Raw genomic sequence first — 18819 nt, 5'->3', positions numbered from 1 at the left:
CTCAAATACGAAATGCGTCAAAAGAGAAAATTAAGTGTTCAGAAAGTTTCCTGTGATGATTTATAACCAAAGGTATATCAGTGAAGATTTTACCCAATTTAGAGATCTCGTACATGTGCATGAATTTTAGTCGCACTACTAAGGGCATTTTTTCAGTCACTGCCGGTATAGTTCTGGATGGAAAAGGTTTACTATTAACAACAAAAGCTAGAGGTCATGGCACCGAATCCCAAAGACAAATAATTTTTCTTTCACTCGTGTGGCGCGCAGCACATTTCCTTTCTAGGGTTAACGCTTTTTAGGAAATGCGTATGGGTTATTGACCAAGTGTGAGGTCAAGATGGCTGGATATTGGCCAAGTTCTCTTTTTGCGTGTTTATGGATCCATAAACTCGCAAACGAAAAAGAACGAGGCCAATATCAAGCCATCTAGACTGAACAAGCTTGGTCAATACAGGATTTATTATATGGCTTTCGGGGATAATATTTCTTGCGGGACACGGCGGGTAGTCCCGAACGGGCAAGATAGCTCCATCTTGTCCGCTAGGGTAGCCAATCACAGCGCAGGATTTGATTCATCCTGTCCGCTCACGGAGCTAGCCATATAATAAAGTTGGGTTATTGACCACGCGTGGCGTCAAGGTGGTTGGTTATCGGCCAAGTTCTTCTTTTGTACGTTTATGGATAAACACGCAAAAAAGAAAAGAACTAAGCCAATATCTAGCCATTCTGTCCTAACAAGCCTGGCCAAAAACAAATATACTAGTTTCTTGCGGGACACTGTGGTTAATCCCGAGCGAGTAAGATAGCCCCATCTTGTCTGCTCGGGTAGCCAGTCACAGCGCAAGATTTGGTTCATCTTGCCCGCTTTGATGGACCTAGCATATAATAATTAATTATTTCCAGCCGTCTTAACTACCTTTAACTCAATTCTCTACTTTCCAGCTTATGAGAAATAATAACAGCTTTATTGAAGTGTCAATGTATTTAGTATTAACTACTAACTGGGGACACAACAAAAAAAAGTGGTAAGTCAAGAGTGACATCCAAACTGCTTCGAGTGGGCGTCCTCGGACCCTTCCAGAAACTCGCAAATTTGGCGTGTACGGTCAAATATCGTTATAGTTTCCTCCGAATATGATTGGCCAGTCACAAGCACATCTAGTCAATAAGTGCCGCTCTTTTCCCTGAATATGATTGTCGTGACCGTGGACAGAGAGTTGTGTGTATAACATTTTACGCTCGAAACTGTGCAGGCATCACGGAAGAAAGTTCCAGCCTAAACATGCAGACCTGTTTCTTTCTGAAACGTTTTCACACATTCAGCCGCCTAACAGTGCTAAAACATACTTCCCACTTCTCGTTACCCTAATTTTTTTCAGTCTTAACAGAATTTTGCCAACTCACACCGCCTAACTTGAAGAGATATGACACGCCTCCAAGCACATGGTTATTTTATATTATTTTTTCAGCTACAAAATACTCAAGATCTGTTTTATTGGCCGTGGTGAGACATCGATATTTACACGGGCTGCCTTTATAGCACTCGCTAATATTATTTTTTTTGGTTGTTGTTTTAGCAGGATTTTCCTCAGGCGAGTATGAGTGTTGTTCCAAAATGTGTTTAAAAATGTTATTGTTCTCGTCCAATTCCCTTTTTACGATAACTGCAGAAATTATCGCGTGCCCATTGGCTAATTTTCATAGTCAATAAGCGAACAGACATATGAATTTATAATTTATGCGATTCGTCAACGAGCGAGAGCGGACAATTTGACAATTTGTTATCGTAAAAAGCAGATTGAAGTCAGATTTTCATGCGTCTGTCCTGTTATTGATGATGAATTTCGTCATAACATTGTCAAAGTAGTTTGCGGATCCACTCGGCTGTCGCCTATTGGATTCACAATGCTATGTCGAAATTCATGATCAATAACTGGACAGACGCATGAAAAACTGACGTCAATTTGTTGATTGGCCAAATAAACCTGTTTTGATGTAAAGTTTATATGAAATATTTCATATATGAACTGCGGTTATAGATGAAAGTGAAGAATGATCATCGCAGTTAATTTTCCAATTTAAGCAACTGGAAAGAAGAAGCCTGAAAAAAAAAATCAGGGCTTCAACGGGAAGATTTACATCATTTCACTCCTCACGGGAAGACATGAACTCAATTAATTGACCTCGCTCCCAATGTGTGGCTTCATAGCTCAGTTGGTAGAGCATCGCACCGGTATCGCGGAGGTCACGGGTTCGTATCCCGTTGAAGCCCTGATTTTTTTTTTTTTTCAGGCTTCTTCTTTCCAGTTGCTTAAATTGGAAAATTAACTGCGATGATCATTCTTCACTTCCTTCCCTTTAAACCTGTTTTCTTGGTCTAGAATAGAGCTTACGGGATGGCTTACTCGGTAAAATTAAAAGAGTAATATTGCTGCTTAATACAGGTAATCGTATGACGGCGAGGGCACTTAAGGATTTACATCACAAGTGATATTTGAAAATTCTCTCAAAATTACACTCACCCAAAGGCTCGTGCAATTTGAAAGAATCTTCAAGCATCATGGGTATTGCTAATCGTTACTTGCTCGAGCTTTAAGGTTACTTCCCACCTTCGCGGGTGCCCTTCAGGAAAAAATTCGTTCGTGCGCCAGTTTCAATAAAACCTAAACAAACTATATATCAGTAGAAAGCTTAATAAATGTAGTTTGTGAGAAAAATATAATTTAAGTGACTTTTTCTTTTGGGAAGTGTCAGCAGCCGGTAAACCGTGAAATGACCGAGACTTGTTCTCGTGAATTAATCGGGTATCGAATGCCGCGGCACGAGCAAAATGGATGCACAGTCTTATTCAACAGGCATCAATCAACAAAACGGTGTCAGGCTTTTTCGATATTCTGATTAGTTGCCAATATATCCTAGTCAAGTATCATTTAGAAGGATTTTAAGTCGACATTCAACTATAATTATGCCTCGAAATGTACAGAAAAGGGAATTGTAAGTTAAAAAAAAAAAAAAAAAAAAAACGTTTTTATGATCTGCCCAGTATTCGCTGTAAAAAAAAGTAATAATAGCTTATTCTCACCGACTAGACGTCGGATGTATGTAAAGTAGTATAACGTAGTTTAATGTAGTCTATTTGAAATGTAGTGTAAGTTGTGTAAAGTAGTGTAATTCGGTTAGGTAAATTATATTGTAATATAGTGCTATGTGTTTGAAATAAAGTGTAAAAAAAATATATATATCCTAGTCCAAAGTTGAAGAAGCTAAAAATATACGAGACGCGTTGCATAAATGGTCGCCACGGGAAAAATATTTCAAATATGATAATTTCCTGACATTGTTTTGTTTGTTATTATCCGTGGAATGCTTTGGCCAAATTTTACGAAGATCCTTGAAATCTACATACCCTGTTAATTCGCTCAAAGTCGACACATTCTACGAGAAATCAAACGCGAGATTTTCGCTCAAAAAGGTTTGTAAACAACTCGCACCGCCTCAGGAGATTATATGTCGCCTCTTGAAACCGCAAGCCAATGGCGTAACAGGACCTCTTAGCGTCAACTACAATGGGTTAGAATTTCCCAAGAAAAAGTGTTGCATTACAGTCACGTTTTCGATCTTTTGACCGGCAAGACGAAAAAAAGCAATCCTGGCAATGGGTAAAGTTGCCAAAGGCAAGGGGAAATCCCGCGTCAAGAAACGAAATGCGTCAACTGAAGGAGAATCAATCGAATCGAGCGAGAACATTCGGGCTGCTCTCATATCCGAAATGAGGTCTTTAGGGTAGGTTGTGTTTTGTTGATTTATAAATTATTTTAAGTCAAAGGGAAGCACATTTCCAAATCTATGTCTGACAAAATTTAGGTATGATGGTGACTTCTTTGTAAGAAACCTGGACGCGAGTGTGGAGCGGAGTACAAAGAGAGGAAAGGGCCCCCGCAGAACACGTTACATACAATATTGCACGTGGACACATGCACTTTTGGAGAGAACTGAGAACTTATTCTTGTTTAGCTTTAGGTTACCGATGTTCGCCTTGCAAGAGCATGTGCCATATTTTAAGTCCAGTCCTGGTAACTTCTTCAATGTTTATTCCTTCACTTCCACAAAAACTGCAAGTGACTCGCCCAGCAAGCTGTCGATTGAGCTCGTCCAGATTGACAATACTCTAGTATTTCGTGTCGCTCGTTTCGAATTCTCCGTCATCAGTTTCGTCTGATTCTGACGATGAGCCTCCGTGGTAAGTTGCATTATCGAAAGCTTTGATTTTTAAGCGACTTGCTCCAACGGAAGAACCAAGTGAACCAGCTGAATTAGACCGCTCGTGTTCATCGGTCGATGTCGACAAAGGCGCTTGGCCGAACCAAGAGCCTTTGTCGCTTTCTGCGAGGCTTTTTCTCCTTTCTTCCCCAAAACCTTTCCTTTTTCTCTCCTTTGGCCATGGTTTTTTCGTTGATTTTACCCAAGGACTTCTTTCTGTTTTAGATTTCTCCATGAAACTCGAACGCGCAATGCACAAAGAAAATATGCAAATCACATGAAATAAGAACCCGCTTCCCGCGAAATTTCCTCCAAGGCGTCACCTACTTATGAGATTTTGACACCTTCATTATTTATTAACTTTTATTGGAAAACAAATTTTGTTAAATAACGTCGCACGTGCTAGCTTCGCTTATCGGGCGAGCGATCGAAAAGTGCGAGTTTAAAAGATAACAGCTCGACCGCAGTGACATAGTTGTGGTGAAGGATGATCATCTCCCAAGAAACGAGTGGAAGTTAGCACGAGTTGAGCAGACCCTACCGAGTGAGGATGGTTTTGTTCGAAAGGTCGTCTTAGCCATCGGAACTCGACTTCTCGACAATCATGGAAGAAGAATACACGAAATTCAGCGCCTGGAAAGACCAGTTCACAAGTTTGTGCTGATTTTACCTCAAGACCGGGAATTCCCCGTCGAGGAGCCTGCCAAATCAGAGGCTTAGTGCCAAGAAAGATATTAAGGACTATTAAGGACTTTGTCATGTGACCCTTTCTGACCGGATTTGACAAGAATATTTTCTTTAGTGAGAAATCTGTAGGTATTGAACAGTGGATTCCCACTGTTGGGGAGCCATGTAACTAACGTTAAGCCGAAAAGACGCTCGGGTAAATTCCCAAGGTTCTTAGCGTGCGCTCGGCAAAAACACGTGTGCTTGCTAACGCCAGATGTAAGGCAGTCGAAGTTATCTTGCTCGTTTGTGACAAAATAGATCATTTTTTCCTTGGATTCCTTAAGATTTAAGACCAGTTCATTGCCCTTCGTCGCTGGACAAAGGTATTTGTAACTCGTTTTCGCTCTGATTTATTGTATTGTCGTAAGATTTTCTTGTATTTTGGCTTGCACATGTACTCGCGAACGGTTCAGTTTCTCATGGAATTTCGTCATGTATTTGCTTTCTAGTTTTACGGTTCTATCCTACTGAGGAGATTAAAGAATCTGTAATTCTGCCAGCTATGTAATTGTTGATTGTCCTTTGGATCATTTTGGGTGAATTTGGAGTCTATTTATCGAGCGAAAGGTCGCCGGTAACAAAATCATTTTCAGTTTCCAAAGAGATAGTTTTCGAGAAGAATATAAAAACGTGCGTCTACTTCTGCATCAAAAGGTATCTTGTTGAACATAATTCCTAAAAAGTTAGATGCGCCACGAAGGGTATGACGCGCCATCTGTAGCAAAATTACTTTTCGACGTATTACGACATATTACGACTCATATTACGACATATTACGACTCATCATGTGTCGAAAAGACATGAAACAGGTCGAAATAGGTCGAAATAGGTCGAAATAAGTAATGTGATATCATCATGTCATGTAATTCTATCTCGAAATAAGTTGGTTGTCATGGCTATACCATGTAATGCGAAACTCGTAATGACTCATACCATGTAACGTGAAGCCGGTAGTGACGTTCGAACCCTTGGTTACCGCCTGTTGTTAAGGACGGAAACTGTTCTCCTACACGAAGCCTATTTACCCCAGTTTCTCTGGGCTCGATACAGTTCCGCCATATTTTGATCGTCGTCTTTAGGTGTTTCGAAGATTTATCTCGGCAAAAGAAGTCGCTTTTCTTATCCATATCGTTTTAATCTCCTTTTTCTTGTCGCACCGAGGGTCACCAACACATCTTGCACTTTTAAAGTGTTGTGGTGCAATGACTCCTACGAAGATCTTCGTGGTTTTGTTTCTGATTTCTGTGGTTTATGTGGAAAGGTGAGATAATTTTAATGTAGATCCTTATTAAGATATCTTTATTTTTACAATTCCGTCTATTTGCCTTGCTTTAATGTTGAGTTTCTTCTTTCACACACATTATTTTAAAAAGTCGTATGTGGACTTTAAATATAAATTGAAGCTTAAATTGGGATGTGCTGACAATAATTGGTTTCTATTTTATCCCTATATTTATTCTAATGGTGATAGTTAATGAAAATTAAGTGCGGAAATGACATCTAAAATCTAGCCTGGGGTCGGAGGGAATATTTCTGTCATTTTAACTCCTGTTCATGTTTTTGTTTGTTACTTTCCTATGCATTTTGTTTAGGCAAGATGCCAACAGAGGGAGGGAATATTTCTGCCATTTTAACTCCTGTTCATGTTTTTGTTTGTTACTTTCCTATGCATTTTGTTTAGGCAAGATGCCAACAGAGGGAGGGAATATTTCTGCCATTTTAACTCCTGTTCATGTTTTTGTTTGTTACTTTCCTATGCATTTTGTTTAGGCAAGATGCCAACAGAGGGAGGGAATATTTCTGTCATTTTAACTCCTGTTCATGTTTTTGTTTGTTACTTTCCTATGCATTGTGTTTACGCAAGATGCCAACAGGCAACTGCAGCGTTTTGTGGCATCCATTTTGTCCCTTCTGCAGGAATTAAATAGGTGCCACGATTCTCCTTTGGATGTGGAGAACGCAGAGTTTTTGCTCCTTAGACTGGGAGGTGCAATGCGTCACATACATCAGGTCATTGCCTTTGTTGAAAGATCCCCTGAGTTTTCACAAAATGATGTCAACAACCTAAGACAACTATCCAGAGAGCTCAGCTTAATCAAGGATTTATTTAGGGCGCTACCTGTTTTCACTCCCAGCTCCTACCGTGCCCCCGTTAGGTATACAGGCGCTGTAGGCCGTCCTTCTTATGAAATTTCTAGAGAACAGATCCTGCTTTTACGTTCCTGTTACTTTTCGTGGACCAGCATTGCTAACATTCTTGGTGTGTCTAGATGGACCATACGTAGGCGGGCCATTGATCTAGACATACCTCCTTCATTTTTAACGTATTCCCCAATCCAGCAAGTAGAATTGCAGCAAATTGTGCAAGAGGAGCTTGTTTCAATGCCTCGTTGTGGGGAAAGATACATGCAAGGTGCACTACGAAGACGTGGGATCTGCGTCCAGAGATGGCGGGTGCATGATGCCCTGATCACCCTTGATCCAATTGGTAGAGCTTGTCGCTGGGCACAGCAAATACCACGTAGGCCTTACAGAGTGCCACATCCCAATTTTCTCTGGCACATTGACAGCAACCTGAAATTGCGTCACTGGCGATTTGTCATCCATGGTTGCATTGACAGTTACTCTCGGTTGATTGTTTATCTCAGGTGCAGTAACAACAACAGGGCAGCAACTGTGCTTGCCTTGTTTCAAGAATCAATCAATACCTGGGGATTGCCTTCTAGAGTCAGAGCAGATGACGGAGGAGAAAACATCGCAGTTGGTGACCTAATGATTCAATACAGGGGTGAAGGTCGTGGAAGTTTCATCACCGGGCCGAGTGTTCACAACACAAGGATTGAAAGATTATGGCGTGAGGTGGTTCACTGCATTTTATATATTTTTAAAAACATATTTTTACATATGGAGCAAATTGGTTTACTTAGTCGCAATAATGATATTGATCTCTTTGCCTTACATTATGTTTACACCCCAAGGATCAATAATGCACTAGCACAGTTTATTGAGACATTTAATAATCATGGACTCTCTACTGAGCATAGCCTTTCCCCACATCAGTTATGGATTTCTGGTATTCTGCAACATCATTCTTCCAATTACTCTGGTGTAAGAGGTATTATGGATGATAGCCTGCCAGATGATTTAGTCATGTATGGGGATGACCCCGATGCACCACTACCTCAGGAGAATGAATTATCAGGAGTGGAGGTGGCTCCAATTTCACTATATGTTCCAGAGCATGTCATTATGGTGCTACAAGAATCATTTCATCCAGAGGAGGAGGATGGAAACCAGGGAATTAATGTTTATTTTCAAGTCAGGCAATTTCTACTGCTTTATGTTGGTTCTACAATTTAACCATGAAATCAAGCTGGATTCAGATCAGCAAGAATATGGATATGTGGGCAAATGCTGGCTCCTAAATTTCATGTGCATGGAATTTTAGTAGAGACTGTTGCAGCATACACTATCCTCAGACAAGGAGTATGTGGTAAAAGCTGACTCCTGAAATTTACAGACAAGTGTCATTTCAGTTGAGGATGGCAGCTTTTTTGACAAGTTTCACTTGTGCTATTGATCATACCTTGTTTCTGTCAGTCATGTTTTAGTGCAAGGATATTTGTTTGTCTGGAGTTCGTGAACTGGCATAATTATTGTTGGAACAGTGAGTCATCACTTCCTTTTTTTCAAATGCAAGGACAGATTGCTTCAAGTGTTAAAGAAATATCATATTTCATGACACAGTAATAACCTGAACTGGTGTTGTCTTATTTTTCCTCATTTTCAATAATAATATTACATGCTTGCAAGTAAAAGAAAGGGTAACATCTACAGGACAAGTGCTGGTTTGCTAGTTATCTTAGTTACATGGTTGCTATGGACATCACTTTTCAAAATTCCCTTACCCTTCTCTGATCATAATGAAATTTTCCATGACCAAATATGAAATGTCAGTTTTAGTGGCTGTTTCTGACTTCAAATTACAGCCCTTTTTTACTCTGATGACTGTAACAGAGACTGGCTAGTTTTCATCAAATTTTTATTTGTTATGTAAAAATATCATGAAATTCACGGTGACACCAAATGTTTCTTCCAGACGATTAAATCAGGTCTGTTGACATTTTTAAATTTCCCGTGAATTTTCTTCATGTTGTTATTTTTCCCTTTATTCAGTTAAAATTTCCTGACTTTTCCCTTGAGGATTTTTTCACTTCTTTCTGTACTAAACAAAATTTCGTTTTCAGTATTGCAGTATGTTTGTTAAGTTTATTTCACTGAATTTGTCGCCTCAATTAGAGTGCACGAGTATGACGCGCCATCTGTAGCAAAATTACTTTTCGACATATTACATGTTACGACTCATATTACGACACATTACGACCCATCATGTGTCGAAAAGACATGAAACAGGTCGAAATAGGTCGAAATAGGTCGAAATAAGTAATGTGATATCATCATGTCATGTAATTCTATCTCGAAATAAGTTGGTTGTCATGGCTATACCATGTAATGCGAAGCTCGTAATGACTCATACCATGTAACGTGAAGCCGGTAGTGACGTTCGAACCCTTGGTTACCGCCTGTTGTTAAGGACGGAAACTGTTCTCCTACACGAAGCCTATTTACCCCAGTTCCTCTCGGCTCGATACAATTCCGCCACATTTTGATCGTTTCGCTCTTTGCCCGATCGTCTTCTCGTGGAAGTGACCATTCAAGCTCACAGTTCGCTCGATAGGATTATTGCCGCTATATATCAAAAATTTCGTTTTCAGTATTGCAGTATGTTTGTTAAGTTTATTTCACTGAGTTTGTCGCCTCAATTAGAGTGCACGAGCACATGCTCCCCTGCCAGTGAAGCTTGATAGGGACAAAATATGTCAACATTTTTCTGTTGCACGACCAACATACAGGTAATATAACTACTGACAGTATATCACAAGAGATAACTTTAAATTGTGGCTTGAGATATTTGAGTTATTTTCATACTTTAAGCAACTTCTTAAAGGAAATTCAGGGTATGTGCACATAAAGTGAATTATTCAACTTGTTCCATATTCTATCATTTGAATAGTCTATCGTGTTAGATCATAGACTATTTTGTTGCAGAAAATTAATTTGTAATTACCAGTATCTTTTGCTGATAATAATAGAGTTCCTTATTTGGATTACTTGTTTCCTTTGGAAAAAATTGTGGGCCAAATGCTTTCCGAAATGAGCATATGATATTGTTCAAAGGGGACCTTTTTGTCAATACGGCAGCCATTTTGATTTTGATTCAAATAGCTATTATCAGATGCTTAGGAGGCAAATACCTACTTATTAGCCCCCTGAGAATCCCATAATAGCTATTTTTAACAACTGATTTCACAATGGCACTGTATTGGCAATAAGCTCGAATGAACACCTTGACCCTAGAGTCAATTTGTAATGAGTATATGGTGTCTGCCACAGTGTGCCTTTTACTTGTCTCCAACTGATTTTTTGGAAAGCTTGCTGTGCAACTAAATGGGGCAGGGTTATGTTTGGGTCTACATATATTCTCATGCAGGCTTTTCACAGCTTCCCCTTACCCTTTTTAAATTATCACTTTCCTTGTGCCACCCCCTATCACTTTACTTTTGCCACCCCGATAGTGTTTCCATTAACTGCCTCTGTGCTCCCTTCCACTAAAAACATGACCAACATGAAAATTTCTCGTCAGGTCAGACTTTATTGTCTTCGAATGTCAACTCACTGTTAAAAAATAATATACTTTCTTGCTATAGGTGATCTGAGTGATACTGGAATGTTACTTCAGCGGGAGTGTAGCTGAACAAGAGGAAATCCGACTGTTCAACACTAAAAGATATTAAAATGGACAGGATGGGTCTTGGAATAGCGAGTTTTGCTTGATTTCATTCCTTTTGGCAACTGACATGTACAAACATCTTGTTATCCAAACCTTATTTTGACAACCAGATGCTTTTCTCCTGGACAAAAGGCTAAGGCCTACCAACTACTTTAAGCAATTAGGTTATGAGCTAGAGTTTTTTATCGCGTGCTGCGCCCTCGTCAACTATCACACATAGAAATCAAGAGCAAATAATCTAATTGTTTTAGTGTAAATCTACTAGTCTAAGTTACCTTTATGTTTTATCTTTTGTCTGTGCTTACCAAGAAAAATAAGGATTTTTATAACAATTATTTCAATCAACATTCATCGAATCAGACCTAACATTAAACTTTCAATGACAATCGTACTTCTGCTGCCTGTATTCAGTTTCTTTTCTGTGCCCTGCAAAATGTCATTAAGCAGGCAATATTTGGTGAATTTATATCAAAAGAGAACAGCAAAACAATTTTGGACAGCTCTATCTTTTGAAAGCAGAAAATCATACACCCATCCTACACGAGACTTTAACCTCCCTTACCATTTACATTAACAACTTTTCCCTCTTACACACTTGAGGACAAGTTAATATCTGGCATTATAATCCATCAGATATTTTAGCTAGCATGCAGTTGGTGTAAATGTGTCAAGTGACTGATTATACACCAGATAAAACTGAGGTGATGTTCCCCAATTTTCAAAGCTTAGCGTGTTGCGAAAAATATTCAATAGACAATAAACACAACAGCCTTCATTTGGCAGGAAAATATTCGCATCTATTTGTCCATGGACATCATCTGCTCCTCAAAGAGCACATTGGTCCTCTCAAAAACCTGTGTGCGCTCCTCAGAACAGATAATTTTCACAGAAAAGTATCCTGGCATGTTTTCGTATGTAGTCTATATAAGCCACACATCAAAAGCTAGCTGCAAATTAAGCTGTAGTTTGGGCTATACCCTAACTATTGGAAGAGTATGATATTTTTCAATGTTTTTCCGTTTTTAATTTTGAATACTTTTCAATACAAACTGTGACCTTCACACTACACCAGAGAAATTTGAGATTGCTTGTGTTTGAGGTAAACTTGTGCAGAGAAATCACACGGTTTTTGTGATATCATCACCTTGGAAAAGCTTCATTTTCAAACTTTTTCATTCATACTGGCATTTTCAAATTCCTCCAGTTTGTAGAGCAGAGCATTTCAGAAAAGTTCCATTTCCCTGACAGATTATATTTTGGACAGTAGGCCTAACTTAAAAGTTGCATGTGTTTTCAAATTTCTCTTGTGTAGTGTGGAAGGGACCATAAGGCTGCTAATCATACCTAAGGCTAAGGCAGTTAGTATATTTTGTGGAGTTAGACAAACAATGCCAATTATATACTTATACAAAACAAATACAGACCCATTATAATGGCAATGGTTTCCTGGTCCCCCCCTCATTTCTAAGAGGGTATTATCCTGCTTTCTTTGGTCAGATGTACACTGGAATTCTCTTACTCTACTCAACTGTGTGTAGTGTGACCAAATGTTTCACAATAGATACGGAGTAGCATTCCAAGTCTCAGGGGGTATCATCAAGTAACCAACTTGACTCATTGTTGCCAGGCATAAAAAGATTGTAAAAAGGTCAATAATGGCACATTTATGCTCTGGCGTGATTTACAGGTGTAAACTATGAGTAGATCAGTTAGTTTGTATAAAACGGAAATATGCTTCAAATCGTTGCTCATTGAAAGAATGCTGATCTTGACTTTCATTTAAGTAGTGTTATAAATGCATGAAATCAAAAACTCAGTGGTACCAATCTCTTAAAACTTAAGTGGATAAATTTTCCATTTGCTTGGTGCAGAAAAGTTTAAAAAGTCTGTTGAGTTTGCCTGGTTGATAAATCACGCCAAAGCATGTTTTAAATATGCCAAAATCAATGAAAAACCTTGTAATTTCAATGAATGCTGCAGTTCTCAACTGATTCAGGAGTCAGCATTTTAAATTGGCTAAAGATAGTGTGTGCTGCAAGTCTCAACTGGAAACACTCGCAAGTGAATTTCAGGAGTCAGCATTTCCCACATATCCATTCTCTGAAGAAACAAGTCAGGCATTTCCTTCATTGAGCTAGGTTCTTGACTCAAATGAAAATGGTCATTTCAGGGATCAGTTTCATTCAAGTCTTCCCCATAACTGGACCTCAGGACACAATTTGGCTCGATTTGAAACTGTGCCACAGACATGGTTTCATGGTCAGGAACTAGTCTCCAGATGTTTCCGTCAACTTGATAGGTTAGGGAGATGGTTGTTGAGCCTTCAGGTAGCAAATTTCTGACTTGTTGGTACAACTCCTGTGTTTAATTTAAAATACAAGCAGATGAGGTAAGAGGCCCTTAGAAGTAGTATCTCACCAAATTGCTTTACATAACAACAAATATATTATTTTAGTAGACAATGGATTGTGCCCACCCAATCACACTGATAATATTCTTTGATTTCCCAGAAGAGATTAGACACAGCTTAAATTTCAGCCATCTCCTGGAGTTGCAAACACCTGAGAGAGACATCTGCTGTACATTGATGTCAAGTTGATATTTCCTGATTACTTCTTTTATAATGGAAATCTTAAAAAGTTCAGTTGAAGGAGCAACAACAAACCAAGTGATGCAGGCTACATTAGAAACAACAAATTATGTGGTCTTGTGCATACATCTGGGTTATAATATTAATGGTAAATGAAAGGCATCGAAATCTGCATTTCTTCAGAGTATTCACATTACCCACCTTCAATGGACTTTCCCGTGAAATATCCAACTGGTGCCTTTCTCCATCTGGCAAAATAACGATGACACGAGTCAATTCATCCGATCTCAGCCTCTTTGTTGGTGGTGGATTTGTTTATTATAGTGTAGAATGGGTGTATGATTTTCTGCTTTCAAAAGTCATTTTGAAAGCAATTTACATTAATATATATAAATATATATGTATATGTATCTTGTTAGAGAATTCGATGTCAATTTGAATTAAGTTTGAGCAAAATAAAATGGTGAAATGAAGACACCTTGCTGGTAGTGATTAAAATTTAAGAAACTGCTTTGGATTTTAGACTTACTTTGTGGTTGCTCCTCTGAGGAAAGGGAAGGCACCATTCAGGGCTCTCAGTGCTCCTGCTTCTTGTGTTCCCCTACCCAAAGATATCTGGACAATCCTGCCAGTGTTAAGAAGATCTTGCCTGACAGTACCCCTGGGAATTGAATCATCACTGGGATCCAATAACACCACATTGAAATTGTAAACCTGCCCCTTTGGGTTGTTCCCAGTGCTTAAAGCTGGGACAGCTGATTCATTTGATTGTCCCTGAGCTGAAATTGGAATACCCTGAAAATTTTGCCTTACCAAACCAGCCAAGTTTCTGGTAAAGGAAAGAACCTGTCCAAAACAAAATCAACTCATGACAAGAGATCACTATAAAACCACATTAAGTATTAACTTTGTTCTTAAAATGAATGAAAGTAACAAAGAAATGATAATTAATTAAACAATGACTCAATTTAAGAACCTTAAAATTGCTGAGTCATACACTATTTTATCACCACTATAAAATTAACCAATACAAATTAAGCACGTACAATTTTTCTATCAAGTTATGGAAGCATGAGTGAACTTTTGGGAGAAATTGAAATGCTGTTGGAACAGGAGCCATTAGCCGAGTGTTTCTAATGTTTTTCAAGTTCTTCAAAATTTTCATGAGTGGTTCTATAAATCAATGGAATCACGGAGAACATGTTGTTTTCTATTTCATTTAGAAAGTACCAAGACTTAAAAAAAGAAAACAACTTGCTCACGGCTGTCATTAAGTTTTCATTCAAGTGTAGCCTTGATCTCCACACCTGTCACAAATTTGTTACTTTATGGAGGAATTAAACCTACAACAGCAAAGTTCAACCGTAACATCAAGGACCCATCCAACATGTCCAGCCGTAACCGGTGCTAAGGGGTACAGCCCTTATTGATAGCTCTGTTGCTTACTTTGATGTTCAAAATGAAAATTCTCTTTGCTTGTGCCACCTCATGCTAATATTTATTTCTAATAAACAGTTAGATAATGAGCTCAAGATTTCTATTAAGAAAGTGAGCATGAATCATATAATTTTTGGCACTACTAAGGTTGCAAATGATTTTTGTGACAGTGGATGGTATAATTAAGTAAAACACCTGAGTTGCCAAAGCATCCGCTTTGCAAACTGGCACAACAACTTATCATGTGATCAATTTCAAGAGTTAATTGTACACGCAAAAGAGCACTTTGCGGATCGGGGTTAGGGTTAGGATTAGACAACCCAACAGTATGGGTTGGGATAGAAGGATAACTAGAATTCAGGTGTGGACAAGTACAGTTGACTGGGCGGTTTGTTGCCCCATTTCAGACCATGTGATGATACTCTTGAGAATTCTTCCTTCAAATTTTCCAAATAGCTGCGTGTATATGAACAAATAATTTTTAGATGGATAAAAGAACAAATCTCTCGGGAATATCACGTGGTCTGTAATAGGACAACAATCCGCCCAAGCGAAAGAGGTCTCTACAAGTAAGACTAGGCCTGTCAAAGGATGCTAACGTCTTTGAAACCGTTCCAGGGTTGGCAGAGAACTCTTAAATTGCTGGAAAATATGCAGGAATAACATTCACTCACCAGATACTGCAGAGAAACTCCTGGTCCACATTTTCCACAAACAATTCAGGAGAATATCCAGACATGATTCTATCGGACAGTTAAGACTTAAAAATTACGAACAAAAATGAGCGAAAAGACAGACAAGAAAGATGGATCGAACAGAGAATGATTGAGGGCAGCAGCGATCAAGCACGTGAGAGGAACAGATTGAGGAACTGCAGAAGACAACAACGAGATAACACTAAATAAATAAAGCAATAAATCAAAAGAACCAAATGTAAATATATAGCGGCAATAATCCTATCGAGCGAACTGTGAGCTTGAATGGTCACTTCCACGAGAAGACGATCGGGCAAAGAGCGAAACGATCAAAATATGGCGGAACTGTATCGAGCCGAGAGGAACTGGGGTAAATAGGCTTCGTGTAGGAGAACAGTTTCCGTCCTTAACAACAGGCGGTAACCAAGGGTTCGAACGTCACTACCGGCTTCACGTTACATGGTATGAGTCATTACGAGCTTCGCATCACATGGTATAGCCATGACAACCAACTTATTTCGAGATAGAATTACATGACATGATGATATCACATTACTTATTTCGACCTATTTCGACCTATTTCGACCTGTTTCATGTCTTTTCGACACATGATGAGTCGTAATGTGTCGTAATATGAGTCGTAATATGTCGTAATATGTCGAAAAGTAATTTTGCTACAGATGGCGCGTCATACGAAGGGGACCTATTTGCGTGTTCACCTGCCATGGGCAAATTGGTAAATACAATTAATACAAATTACAAAAACTCGCTTTGCGGCCAGTAACTAGCCCTTTTTCAGATATATATTACTGTTCCCTTTAATCTAGCTTTAGGAAATCATTAGCAATGGACCTGCTAAGATACTACTGGATAGGATTTCTAGCTTGTTGTACAGTCACTAGGAAATGGCAAAAGTAAATGTGTTGCGTGTATATACACCGATTCAAAGTATTGCATACAAAGAACTCTCCTTCAAAATAGGCTCGTGATTACAAATAAAAAAGTTACAAAAAACCAAAACGAAAACATTGTACACTAGTAAGGAAAAAATGAAGAAATGAGTAAGAGCAAGACAAAAATAGCCACGCAGATGTATTTGCGGCAGGTGATCACTTAGATGTAAAAATTGCGTGACATCGATCTGGGTCTATTTTTCAGTTCAATTAGTTCCTTCACTTCTTGCCTCTTTTCATTAGAAATATTCAATACAAAACTTAATAGATACCCAGAGGATGCTTTAGATCCAAGACATGAATCCAGGTCTTGCAAAAATATTGCACAAGCCAGAGAAAGGTGACACTCAGAAATTGCCGTAGCCGTATGAAAAGGCCGGTGGCTGAGCAAGGCAGCAAGACACAGGAAAATTAGCGAAGAACATCAAAATTATTTGCCTTCAAACACCCATTTGGAAAGTAAGCTGTCATCGAAGTATTATCTCAGGTTTACTGGATAGTTTTAATGGGAAAAGGCTGAGGTTTTCAATGGTTTGCTCAGAAAGCGAGCTAAGGCTAGTCGAATTGTTTACATTTTCTGATTAAACAAAATCTCTTCGAAAGGTCAAATTGGGTCAACTTGCATGGGGCCGCTCGCCTCAGAAATAACTTTTGCCAAGAAAAAAATTATATCACTTTCAAAAACAGCTCTTGTACTTGCTAGAATTGAATTTTGAAAGAATTCTACATAATACCGAGTATGTTTTGAGATGTTTGAAAACGGTATGGAATTTTTGATTTTCAAAGTCATGATCTAGAAATTTCGGTTCTCTTCGCTTGCTCTCCAGGAATTCGGAATTACAATTGTAAGTCTAGAATATCATCAAAGCATAAATTTGAACTCATTTCTGTGATTTTTCGGCTTCACGGGCTATCGACGGTTTTTCGTAATTTTCTCAAAAAAGTAACAACTCTAGAAGCTAAGACTTATATCACAATTCTTTGCATACCATAGGTTTTCTCTGGACGAAATATCAAGGGGTCCATTTTTCCGACCTTGTGCCGCCCCTCACGCGGTGGTTAGGGAGAGTGGCTCTTAAAATGTCAGCTCGTTCTTAAATTCCTCCAATTTGAAGAGCATTTTCGAAAAAGCTCCGTTTTCGTGACGGACTAGTGTGGACGGTAGGCCTAACCGAGGGACTAAAGCTGCGTTTTCACATTTCTCCGGTGTAGTGCTGACGGGAAGTAAGCAACGTGTTAACATGTGTTTATTAACTAAATAAAATTAAAAAGCCGAAAACAGTGCGGAAACCGAAAGCCCCTCTCTACATTTCTGAAAATTCCCAGGATGAGGTATCAAGAATCCGTAAACGGAAACATGGTAGAAATATGTGAAACCGCTGGGGAAACACGACGGTTAACACGCGCGCGTTTCCGCCGGCGGTTTGGTGACGTTTACTCGTGTTTCCGTTGCTGCGGTCACAGCGGAACCGTACCACTTTTTTACAAAAACAAACCACACAACTGTCTCATTTGACCCAACTGACTCAAACCACACAACTGTCCCATTAGACGCAACCGGCTCAAAACACACAACTGTCTCATTTGGCCCAACTGACTCAAACCACACAACTGTCTAATTAGACCCAACCGGTCAAACCACACAACTGTCTCATTTGGCCCAACTGGCTAAAATCACACAACCGTGTCATTTGGCCTAACCGACTCAAACCACACAACTGCCTCATTTGGCCCAACTGGCTCAAATCACACAACTGTGTCATTTGGCTCAACCGACTCAAACCACACAACTGCCTCATATGACCCAACCGGCTCAAACCACACAACTGTGTCATGTGGCCCAACCAGCTCAAACCACCCAAATGCGCATATTATGCTCAGCTGTCATCATCAAGAAAGAGGGCCTCTTAAAATGTGTTAGTTCATTGGTTGTTAAAACTATAGATTACCGGTCATAACGATACTCCAAGCCCAAGAAAACAACAATTATAGAAGGCTAAAACGTGATGGTTCTAAAAAGTACTAAATATAGAAGAAAGCAGCGAATATTGACTTAAATGGAAAGCAGACAGTTCGTCTTCCGCGCAATTCCTCTTATGCTTGTTTTAGGCTCTGCTTAATCAAGGGCGTTAAAAAAGTTTGTCTATGTTTGTCCAGGCGGAGGGTCCCGTTCACTCTACTCCGGAGGGATTTGAAAATGCAGCCTTATTTCTAAGGTTAGGCCTACCGTCCATAATAATCTGTCATGAAAACGGAGCTTTTCGAAAACGCTCTTCAAACCGGAGGAATTTAAAAACGCCG

At 39.2% G+C, this 18819-nt stretch overlaps 1 protein-coding gene and 1 long non-coding RNA gene across 5 annotated transcripts; one reads left to right on the top strand and one right to left on the bottom strand.

Annotated features, from left to right (window-relative positions):
- The first annotated feature begins 4220 nt into the window (after positions 1-4220).
- On the top strand, positions 4221-11234 carry LOC149114849 (uncharacterized). 3 transcript variants are annotated; one of them, XM_089285756.1, is made up of 3 exons: positions 4221-6253; positions 7641-7851; positions 10761-11234. In XM_089285756.1, the coding sequence occupies exons 1-3, from the start codon at positions 6195-6197 to the stop codon at positions 10767-10769; spliced, it is 279 nt and encodes a 92-aa protein (XP_089141882.1). In that variant the 5' UTR covers positions 4221-6194; the 3' UTR covers positions 10770-11234. The 3 variants fall into 3 exon arrangements, 2 of the variants coding, with proteins under 2 accessions (XP_089141882.1, XP_089141881.1); XR_016206197.1 differs by lacking the exon at positions 7641-7851; XM_089285755.1 differs by having other exon boundaries at positions 7641-11234.
- On the bottom strand, positions 10686-16251 carry LOC149114848 (uncharacterized). 2 transcript variants are annotated; one of them, XR_016206199.1, is made up of 4 exons: positions 15545-16251; positions 13963-14279; positions 13635-13681; positions 10686-13201 (listed from the first exon to the last, which is right to left on the bottom strand). It is a non-coding gene; the product is annotated as an uncharacterized LOC149114848 (long non-coding RNA). The 2 variants fall into 2 exon arrangements; XR_016206198.1 differs by having other exon boundaries at positions 13963-16251.
- Between the last annotated feature and the right edge of the window lie 2568 nt (positions 16252-18819).

This window comes from Orbicella faveolata, unplaced genomic scaffold (assembly GCF_042242905.1).
Source record: "Orbicella faveolata isolate gen_17 unplaced genomic scaffold, um_ofav_v1 contig_13, whole genome shotgun sequence".
Lineage (NCBI taxonomy): Eukaryota > Metazoa > Cnidaria > Anthozoa > Scleractinia > Merulinidae > Orbicella > Orbicella faveolata.
Note: the sequence above shows the minus strand (reverse complement) of the source record. Positions and strands in the feature narration are given on the sequence as shown.

What these genes read in the sequence shown, in the direction of transcription:
- LOC149114849 (XM_089285755.1), top strand. Translation starts at nt 6,195, where the DNA reads ATGACTCCTACGAAGATCTTCGTGGTTTTGTTTCTGATTTCTGTGGTT. An exon ending in TCTGTGGTTTATGTGGAAAG is followed by an intron (nt 6,254 to 7,640) that starts GTGAGATAATTT and finishes TGTTTATCTCAG; the next exon opens with GTGCAGTAACAACAACAGGG.